We start from the raw sequence: 11735 nt of genomic DNA, 5'->3' as shown, positions 1-11735 counted from the left end.
AAATGACCACGGGGCCGTGCCAGGCGGGCACGAGCCGTGGTGAAGCCCCTGATTTCAGCTATAAATAGATGTGCTTGGTTCCATTCCAAACCATCCTTTGGCAAACCACTTCTCTCTCACTTGTCACCACTCCACCACCACTACAACACCATCATCCACCACCATCATCCATATTCCATCATTTAGAGTGTGTGTAGTAGTCTCGGGATACAAGATCGATAGAAAGAGTCTTTGTCAAACAAAGGTCATGCTTGACTAATCTCTTACATCACTTGGTGAAGACAAATCTTTTATGTATTTCTTTTTTTGTTTTCCAATCTTTGGCAACTTTTTAATTGGGTATGTATTAATGACTTTAATAACTAGTTTTTTATATTGAAGGCAAATTTATCTAATCATTCTTCATATGTTGTTGATTCACATATTCGTGTCTTTACGGTCTATATAAAGCACACTAATTGCCTGGAAGGAGGTTAGAAGGGTGGTTGGGTAAATTTTATGTCTCGTTCAGTGTATAGATCCTGCAAGAACCTGGTTCAAGCTTAGTAACACTTCACGAGTCGGACGGGCTCTACCCACCAGACGGGAGAAGTGCCAACCGCTTGAATCTCTTATCTATAAACTACTATTAAAACATTTTACCAACCTTGCGAAGATTGTATCTCTGCTGACTCAGACCAAAGGGTTGAGGGTGATCGCTGTCTGGAAAGGGGCCCACCACTTTTCGCATTAATAACTTACTTAATTATCTTTCAATAATCCGACTTTGCGGGACTGTATCCCTACTGACTCAGACCTATAGGTTGAGGGTAACGTCGCCTTCACAAGAGGGACCTATCACTATAACCAAGATAACCTCTTAAAATGCCCAAAATGCGGAAATCATCAAAGGATACATGAAAGAGTAGTCGGAACCAAGTGATTCCTTCTTATCTATCTGTTTTTCCTTTATTTTATTTTCTGTTTTTAGTTTATTTTTTTATAGTTTTAAAAATCTTTTCTTCAAAGTTTGGTTCGATTAGACGTTGACGATAAGCTGGTATTAAAAGCTCTTATATCCTTGGACGACCTCGGTATCTTGCCATCACTATACTACGTCTGCGATGGGTGCACTTGACCTAACGTGTGTATAGAGTGATAGTAGAATATCGTGTTTTATAAATTTAAAACTTGAATCGGCGAGTAAAAAGAGCTAAAATATGTCTAAAAAATATATACACACCCGCACACGTCATAGTTTATGCATTTATATGAAAGTAATGGAAATCAACAATGGTATTAATATTTAAAAGAATAAAACCTTCAAATATGATGATTCAAAGGTACCAAAAATTAAAAAGTAGTATAACCCATTGAAATCAATTGTAGAGAATAATTAATAAGTTAGCAAAATTGGGTTTTTTTAAACGAAATTGACTCAATTGCTAATTTTTTTGAAATTAAGGATAAATAAAACATTCATAAGTGTAGCTGCATCATATTTAATGTATAGAATTTGATATAATCTATTTATAGTGACTATGGGATTGAGAACAAACAAAAAAGTATGTATGTGGTGGTTGGGGGGTTCTTTTATAACGAAGACCATATGTCCATATACCATGCTCGCCCATATTGCTATTGAGATTAACTGGATTATGTCTCTACTTTTCAAATTTGGTTTGTCTTTTTAATTTTTATGGTTCACCTGCTTTATGGTGTGGCAATACTTACCTAGCAGACATCGGGGCATGAAACAACATTAGATTGACATGCAATGATGCTAGCACAAAGTCGAGTTTGCTATGTACCTACAATTGTTCACATTGCATATTTTTTTTATCAAAGGATTGTCTCTAATTTGCTTTGGCAATCTTACTTTTAAGAGTCATACACTTTAAACTATTTCGTGGGCATGAGATTAGGTAATATGCTATTTGATTACCTAAAACTATATATTCGTTTACCCGAACATTATACCTGAAGCATATACTCGAATATATTAAATTTTTAATTTTATTTTCTCTTACCCATTGTTTAATAGGGGACCGCTAAAATGAAAACTCCTCCAATTGTAAGAACCATGAGAACTTTTTGATATGGGGCGAGTTGGACCAATTTTTTTTTTTTATAAATGTAGATGTGTGTATTATAAACACATTTGTAAAAAAAATCAAAAAAAAAATGTCGTGAGTGTAGTTTTGAGCACCACAAGTTTGTTTTTACGGGTACCGTAAATTTTATTTAAAATTTAAAATTTACGGTACCCGTAAAAACAAACTTGTGATGCTCAAAACTACACTCACGACATTTTTTTATATATAAATGGTTTTTACACATTAATCCCTTATATTAAATTGTTTTACACAATAGTTCTTGGGTAAGTAAAATGACAAGATTGCCCTTGTGTGCAAGGTACATGACTACACTTAACAGAAAATTCTAACAAAGTTAGGCCTAAAGTACACAGCGTGCAGGATTTTGAAACGTTAAGGACAAAACTCGTCAATTTTAAAGGTAAAGGACATCGCTTGAAATTTGAGACAAACATAAAGGACAAAACTTCTAATTTACTCTTTTATTTTTTAGATATTTCAAATATATATGATGGCTATGTATGTGTGCAATTTATCATATTTAAACTTGCGGATTTTATAAACATAAAATTATTCATACAAATTATAAATTTGTAAATGAAAGAACAAAAGTATATTTAAAAATACCAACCGGTATTTCCTTAAAAACTAATGGGTATGTCTGATACCCGCGGATATGTACAATACCCGATGGGTAATTACCCGAAGGATATGGGACAAGATTTTAAATCGGGTATGGCAATTGGATTATAGCCATGTCTGACCTATACCCGACCCATTTTCATCCCTATTAATTATTCATTCTTATGTATTTTTTCCCTTCGGATTATTATTCAGCATGTGTTTGAATTTTTTTCCATATTTTTAAATCAGGTTCGGTGTTTGATTGTTTCTAATTATTGTTGCATTTGTTGATCCGTGTTTCTTAAAACTCTGGTTTCGTACTTGATTTGATAAAAGAAAAAAAATAGAAAAACAAAGTTGAACGTTTCATAAAAGAACAGAAAATAAGTGAAAAGTGTACTAGTGGATAATATTTTCCATGTGTTGAATAGTTAAAAAGTAGGTTAGAATCTCGTGTATTATACGAGTTAAATAAATGTAATTTTATATATTAAATAATAAAAACTTATATCATTATGAACCTTGAATATTGTACGGGTTAAATAAATTTAATTTTATATATCAAATAATAAAAAAGTTATATCTTTAAAAACCATGTGTATTACACAGATTAATAAATGTAGTTTTATATACTAAATACTAAAAACGTCATATCTTTAAAAAAACTCGTGTATAATCGGGTTGAATAAATCTACCAAATAATAAAAAATTACATCCTTAAAAACCCCGTATATTACATGTGTTGAATATATATAAAAAGGTTATATCTTTAAAAACCATGTGTATTACACAGATTAAATAAATGTATTTTTGTATATTAAATACTAAAAACGTCGTATCTTTAAAAAACCCGTGTATAGTCGGGTTGAAAAATCTACTAAATAATAAAAAACTTATATCCTAAATAAATGTAATTTTGTATATTAAATACTAAAAACGTCGTATTTTAAAAAAAAACCCGTGTATAGTCGGGTTGAAAAATGTAACACCTTGTAAAATCACGTCCAATGATATATTGACACGTGTAATAAACCCTAATAAAGTCCAATGTTGAATTTAAAGGACTAATTTTTCGAAAAATCGAAAACTTTGATAATAAAAGGACTGGAAGTGTTAGCATACCTAAAATAAGTTTCCAAATAACCTCTCACGATATTTATATTCACAACTGTGCCACTTGATGAATAAGTGTAGTCGTTTGCGTAATTAATTGAAAGTTTGCGCAATAAAGGGGTTAAAAGCGTCAACATGTTAATTCTTACCTCTGAGTGACCTTCTAACAAACCGGGAGCTTAATAATATTTAATTATACTCTCGGGAATGCCAAATAATGGCCATCTAAGGTTTTTATGCCTATAAGTAAAGTTACGCGCAACTTTGCAAGTTAGAGGGGCTAAAAGTGTCAATATGTTTAATTATACCTCTGAATGACCTTTTAGCGAACCCGAAGCATCGTGATGTTTAATAATACTTTCAAGAATGTCTAATATGGATTAGATGAGGCTTAAATGCTATTAGATGTTGTAATGCGCAAGTTTGCGCAATAGAGGGGCCTAAAGCGTCAACTTTTGAATCTATGCCTTTCGGTGACCATCTAAGCAAGCGAGAGCGTATTAATATTTAAGTATATGCTTGGTAAGGATGAATATGGGTCATGGAAGGCTTGAATAACATCAAACGGCATTTCGCGCTACTTTGCGCAATTTAAGGACTATTTGCGTCAAACTGTAAAAGTATGTCGATTCGCATGGTAACGGACCTTCCGGAAAGTGTCCATGAGTTAAACATGCCCTAATTATCATTTCTATAGCTTATATTCAGGCTTAGAGGTGTTTGGTGCGCAAAAATAAACTTTAAGGTCATGCAGGGACTAAAAGTGTCAAAAAGTGCACAAGTTTGCATCTTCGCGCATATCTCACAATCTGAATATCCCCGGACACCCAAAAATTTATGTAAGCACTAAAATATTTTATTTTAGTGATCGCCTTGATAAAATCCCTTTCGTCGCGTCGTTTGGTTCGTTTTTTGCATCCGTCCGTGTTTCGTCGTAATTCGACGCATATCGTGACCATACGGCCAAACGAACCGTTGTCCGACATGTTTTTGAACATGTTTCAGGTCCCCTATATTTAAATATCATGGTGGAACCTTAAAATGAGGATAACGGGCCTTGAACATGCCTTAAATGTCGTTAAAGACTTGCATGGACCATTTCTGTCATAAATAAAAGTTGTTGTTGCTGTTATAGACATCCAGGCGGCCCGCATGACTTGCCTGGGTTCTCTAAGCGGGCCGCATGAGTTCAGCAGACGTGCAAACAGCTGGTAACAGCCTGTTTCTTGCTGTTTTCATGTACAAACTGATTTCTAATTCCACCAAATCGATACTAGGGGCTTGCCTACAGAATTATCAGGCCTCTGGACACTTATTTTGATCAGATTACCCCTTACGACAAGTGTCATGATCCTGCGGAGACCTGAAAACTATATAAAGGAAGTAATTTTATTTGATACTTCACTTACATTCACAATTCTGAAGATCTCTGATCAAGCTCAGGCTTTCTAATGATCCATAATCGTAATTAAGGCTGTTGTAAGTATTCCTAACCCTCTCTAATTCGTTCTAGCTTAGTTATTTAATCAAAAGTCAAACCACCGTGATTTAAGTTTGACTTTGAGATTAAACGGAAATTTCTCAGTCATTTCTCGAATTGAAAGTACCTACACGTAGGTATTTATGTGGGTAACAAACCCTTAAAAGGGTATTTTCAGATTCCCACTCTAAGCTTGATAATTGTCGAGTCAAAGCTTTTCCTAAAAAGTCAACAGAATGGGTTTTTGCAAAATTTAGCATAATTAACAGTGTAGATCACATGCAACCTGTTTGATCATCAAAATAACTTTGTAAATAATGTAAGAACATGTTTCATCATGATCAACTCGACAAATTTTCAGTTTGAACCCGGATCGGAACCGAAAGTCTCATAAAATGACTTTTCTTTAACTCTCGATTTGGATCCGTGCATGCATGCTTGAGATCTGCCTTAGAGCTTATTTTGGACCATTTTTACATATATGCAACTCTCTGAGATTTTACATCTTGGTTCAACCCTTGTCCGATTCATATGCATGTTACCGGTTTATGCTTAAATATGACTATTTTGCCCTTTTTGCTATAAAACGTGATTTTTGGAAAAATGAAAGAGTAGAAACCTTTGTTACTAATTTATAAACTTGCACCGAAAATTTGATATCAGTTGGAGGTCCATATTTAGAGTTATGCCCGATATCATAAATCTAAAGCGTTATGTTAAATAAACGGCGTAATTAGCGTATAACCTATTTAAGCCCACTTTTTGATATCAAACTTTTTACCCACTGATGTTATATAATATTTTGGGATTTTTAAAGATTTTTATTTAATTTTTGGCTGAGCATAACATAGGTCTCTAAGTGTAATTCGGCTAATACCGATTTTGCCCTTTTCGGCCGTAAAATGAATTCTACAAGTCCTTTTGACCCCAAACCTTTTTCTACTGATTTTATTTGTTAAATAAAATATTTTGAGCCTTCTGGAATTATAAAAATATCAGCTTTCCTTTAAAAACCCGGAAATGGCTCCAAATCGGCTTTCAAGCGTTTTTAACGCATAGTATGCACTATAAACACATTAGACACATAAGGTTAATACCTACTGAGGTTTTTGGCATATTTTTATATAATAACAGTAAGCACAAGTTTTCGAACTCAGGTTTCCAATTTTGACCATTTGAGCCCTTTTGAAATTACCAAAATACCCCTAAGGGGCATAGTTTGGTTTTAAATGATAAGTTTCACATACGGGTCATAACCTACTGTTATAATATGTCAAATTAAGTATATTTACTGTATAAATCAGACCTGTAACTCAGATTTCCAATTTAACTCTTTTACGATCTTTTAAATGACCAAAATGCCCTTATGAGGCGTAGATTTAGTTTAACTCCGTATGGGGCAAAATAGAAGTTATCTTACTGATATTATAACATATTTAAAGCATATTATCTCAGGGAACTTGCATATGACTCTTGTGGTTACCCGTAACGCTCTTTTAGCGTTCGGTTCGGTTTATGTGACCAGTTTGCATAAATTGACCGAAACGGGTCAAACATCATCTTTTTGTCTCAAAATCCAGAATGTATTTAGCATACCCAAATTATACAAGTATTTAAACTTGTCGGGTCTAAATCACATTCTATCCGGTCTTCGCTTAATCGTGCGCTTGAGCCGCATCGTCCTTAAAACTAACCGGTCTAAGCTTAGGCTTAAATAAAGACCCGTTAGAAATCTAATAGGTTATTATAAACCTTTGTTCCAGAATAGGAGACCCAATAAAAGCTACCTTCACTTGCTAATTGTGATTCATACTTACCAAGGTAAATACTTTTAACTTATTTTCCCTATACGGGCTTGGGGTACGGTATATAAAATACCGCTTGGTCCGGCATTGAATTCTTTAATCGAATAGTGGTTAAATTTATTGAGATGACCCTGTTTTGAAGGTGTTTTATTACTTGAAGCCTTTGGGGGGTTAATGACCATGTCCCGGATATCCTTGGCATCATCTTACGAGATGGCCACGACCTGAGCACGGGGTGTAGGCGTACACCCGTCAGTGTATAACTCTATATTGTGGTGTGTCTATTAATCTTTAACCCGGTCTACGGATCGGGCTACTGAACGCGGAGTAACATGTAAATCCCTTACAAGATTATATTGCATAATTATCCCAAGTTATAAAAATATTTTATGCCATGTGCATTTAAATCAATTTTCAATCTTTTCAAAATGAGTCAGTTAATTTGTATTTACCAGTGTAAACTGACGTATTTTCCCAAAAGGTTAAGTGCAGGTACTACACGTAATAGGCTGGCTGTCTTCTAGAGCGTCCACAATAAGTCTCGCAAGCTTGGATGACAATAAAACTGTTGAACAATATCTTATTTTATTTTGATCCGCCTGTGGATCCGTTTCAACTATCAGTGATATTTAATATTACATTTTATTAAAGTTGAAATGAATCTATCTTTGCTTCCGCTGTGCATTATTATATTATGTTGTTGTCTATGATGATGCCAACTACGTCACTATACTCCCCACCGGGCCCACCGGTGACACGTGAAAATTAGGGGTGTGACAAAAAATCTACCAAATAATAAAAAAATATATATCTTTAAAAACCTCACGTTTTACTCGAGTTGAATAAATATCTTTATGAACCTTGTATATTGTACGGGTTAAATAAATGTAATTTTATATATCAAATAATAAAAAAAGTTATATCTTTAAAAACCATGTGTATTACACAGATTAATAAATGTAGTTTTATATACTAAATACTAAAAACGTCGTATCTTTAAAAAAACTCGTGTATAATCGGGTTGAATAAATCTACCAAATAATAAAAAATTACATCCTTAAAAACCCCGTATATTACATGTGTTGAATAGATATAAAAAAGTTATATCTTTTAAAACCATGTGTATTACACAGATTAAATAAATGTATTTTTGTATATTAAATACTAAAAACGTCGTATCTTTAAAAAACCCGTGTATAGTCGGGTTGAAAAATCTACCAAATAATAAAAAACTTATATCCTAAATAAATGTAATTTTGTATATTAAATACTAAAAACGTCGTATTTAAAAAAAACCCGTATATAGTCGGGTTGAAAAATCTACCAAATAATAAAAAAGTATATATATATCTTTAAAAACCTCACGTTTTACTCGAGTTGAATAAACATAATTTTGTATACCAAATAATAAATAAAAAGTTATGTTTTTAAATATCTATGATAGCATTTAATATTAATTTATTATTTATATATTTAATATAAGATAAGTAGATAAGAGAGGTATTTGTTTTAAAAAATATATTAAATTAACAATTTAGATTTGAGGATAATATTTTATTAAAGTATTATAAGATTTAATATTAATTTATTATTTATTTATTTAGATAAATATAAATTTGAGAATACCTTCAATGAATAACACGTATCCGTTTCTTTTATTATAGTTGTTAGATAAGGTATCTTTGAATAGAGAGGTTAAATGACAGTGATAACCAAATCAAATACAAATAACTATAATCTATAATAGATAATAATAAACTCCGTTAGCATGTTTTATTTATCTTATCTAATAAATTCTCAAAAATAAAAAGCTTATCTATCTATACTATATAATAAAAGAAACATGTTTTGTGACACTTGTCATTCTATCATTTAATTGATTAAAATTATTAATAATACCAATAGTAATAATATTTAATCTAATCTAATACAAATAATAATAATAATATTTAATCTAATCTAATACAAATTTTTATTATTAATTCAATAACCTATTGTTAAATTAAAACTTCAATAGAATCTTAAATCTTAGCTAAACAAGTTTCGAAATTCATAATAATATTAATATGTTAGACTAAATATATTATTGATATATATAACTAAAATTATTATCAATTATATTAATAATAGGTTTAGAATCAAATACAAAGATTCAAAAAATAAGAAGTCGTACAAAGGGTATCAAATAGACTCTGATTGAGCTCATTCAACCGACATTAGAGCCGTCTTATCGAACTCTACGACATTAATTAATATGTACGAGTTGATGGGTTACATTTATATTAACTCATTTATGTCAATATGGTATGTAAATGTTTCTGTCTTTGTTTTGCATTTAGACCATACGTAATGGGGCTTTATAAGAGCATGAAATATTTTGATAATGTCCTTACACCATCCCCTATGGGTATTATAGGGGCATGAAGAGGGAGGAACATTTCTAAAATAATGTCCAATAAGGAGGAAAAACAAGGAAACTAATAAATGAAAGGGTATTAAGAAGCTTTAACCATTACATGAAGCATTATAATTATGATGTGGCAAAAAATGACTCTTAAGGGGCATTAACCATTACCCATAGTCTTACAGGAAATATCAATATTATATAGTTTAAATTGTTCAACCCGTATAACACACGGGAAATTAACCTAGTAATAACATAGACCAAATCGAATGCTAGAAGGACGTCTCCCTTCCCACAAATATATATTACAAAACATAAAATAAAGAACAAGAAGAATTGATATCTGCGTTCCACACTTGTTTAGAGATAATGTTTAAAGACTAATCGTCTGTCATTTGGACGATTAATCTTATGGTCTTTTTACAAACTGAGGAAGCTGAAAGTGGCATAAGGTTACGGATGTCGGCATCACAAGAAATGAGTATCAGATCGTCATCTTCATCCCTGTATTTAAGACGAAGTCGTGTACTTTTTAACTTAATCCTTTGAGCCACTTGGTTTTTTAGTTCCGACACTCCTGATGAAAGAGGAAAATCAAACTTAATTATATCATCTTTAAAACTTGCTTTCACTGTCACCATCCTTGTATCTGAGACATTAACCACCCTCTTCTTCTTTGGGGATACACTTAAATGTGCTTGTGAAGCCTTGGAAAAGGGATTCGTATTTATGGATTCACTAGTTAGTTGTGCGTAATAGGGTAGCCTACAAATTGTCTCGCCTTTAGGTGTAATTTTAGCCAATGGATTTGATTCGCAAACAAAAGCATTATGTTTGCCACAAATCCACCACATAGCTGAAAATCCATGATGGTTGCTCGAACAAACCCACCGCTTAACCCTTACTAGTAGAAGCACAACCACAGATATACCAAAATGAGCATATTTCTTGTTGCGATGCGGCATTGGCCAACTGGGTATTTTTAACTCACGGCAAACACGCTTTAGTGTAGAACGGCTAACTATAAATAATGAGAATCAAATGATCAATATAGATATGATAATAAACTTATTAAAAACAAACCTAGTAAGTAACATCCCACTTATAAATTAGGGCACGTGGAGAGTGGGAATGTTAGCACAAAATGTTTCCTCTATCCCATGAGATAAAGAGCCCCCCCCCCCCCCTCAAAATGATAATAAATGCAATAAATATAAGAAGAGCTTACCACCAAGTCTCATGGAAGCTTCCCCTATTGGTTTTCCAAAATGTTGTTGGATGGTATCATGTGTAATAGAATCCCTTTTACGATTTCTCCTTCGCTTAGTACAGGCTTGTTTCTCTCTAGTAACTACATCAAGTATCTTGCTTGTAGCATCATCCACATAAATTATCTCCGTGTTTATAATAACACTGCTCTTGTTCTTGGGGTAATTGTTGCTAAAATCTTGTTGATCTTGAGTACTGGTTTCATGCACTATTTGTGTCTCTCCTGAATCTTGTTGCAATATTTCTCTTGACAATGATCCAAGGTTCAAGGATGCTTCATCTATTGAAGTAAAAGAATTAGTTCTATGTTTTCTCTTTAATTACATATAGGCTGGTTTTCTCTAGATTTACACTCTTTTCCTCTAGTAATTACAGCAATATTATTCTTACTTGTAATAACACCAACAAACATTATCTTTGTATTCACCTACAAGTTGAAGCAAACATTTACGGTAACACAGGAAAATGCAGCCTCCGTTTTAGCCTATTATACCAAGCTTCACAACCTCTTGGATGAGATGCAGTATATACTACCCACCCTCGATGCACATGTGAGTGTTGTGCGTGCAACGTTGGAAGAAGTTGAATGAACTCAGGGAAAAGAGAGCCTTTAGGAGTTTCTCATGGGACTTGACAATGATTTTTTTGTCATCATAACTCAAATCCACGCGGTGAATCCGAAACCGACCATGGAAATGCCTATCATTTTGTTGTAGAGGATGAGCGACAGAGAGCTATATAAGCGGGCAAGAAACCTACAACCAAAGCTACCACCTTCAAGGCCCTTCATGCTAGGGCAATGAGAGAATAACACAAGCCAACGATATGATAAACCTGCCCCAAAAGACATTAAATGTAGTGATGTCAATGAACACTTCAAATTTTGTTGGGAAGATAGGCATACCCAAGATGGCTGCTTCAAACGAATAGAGTATCCCGAGTGGTGACAGGGAAACCGGAAAGGT

At 33.1% G+C, this 11735-nt stretch overlaps 1 protein-coding gene across 1 annotated transcript in view; it reads right to left on the bottom strand.

The window, feature by feature from the left end:
* Window positions 1–9635: 9635 nt before the first annotated feature.
* The window catches only part of LOC110921602 (protein NLP6), a 10284-nt gene continuing 8184 nt past the window's right edge, over window positions 9636–11735 (bottom strand). The window contains exons 2-3 of the mRNA XM_022165951.2: window positions 10730–11050; window positions 9636–10522 (exon numbers count right to left, since the gene is read on the bottom strand). Of these exons, the coding sequence (XP_022021643.1) occupies window positions 9882–10522; window positions 10730–11050 (962 nt within the window). The 3' untranslated portion in view covers window positions 9636–9881. The remainder of the gene's footprint in view (window positions 10523–10729; window positions 11051–11735) is intronic.

The sequence above is a fragment of the Helianthus annuus genome, chromosome 17 (genome assembly GCF_002127325.2).
Source record: "Helianthus annuus cultivar XRQ/B chromosome 17, HanXRQr2.0-SUNRISE, whole genome shotgun sequence".
Taxonomy (NCBI): Eukaryota; Viridiplantae; Streptophyta; class Magnoliopsida; order Asterales; family Asteraceae; genus Helianthus; species Helianthus annuus.
This window is presented reverse-complemented; position numbering and strand designations above follow the sequence as displayed.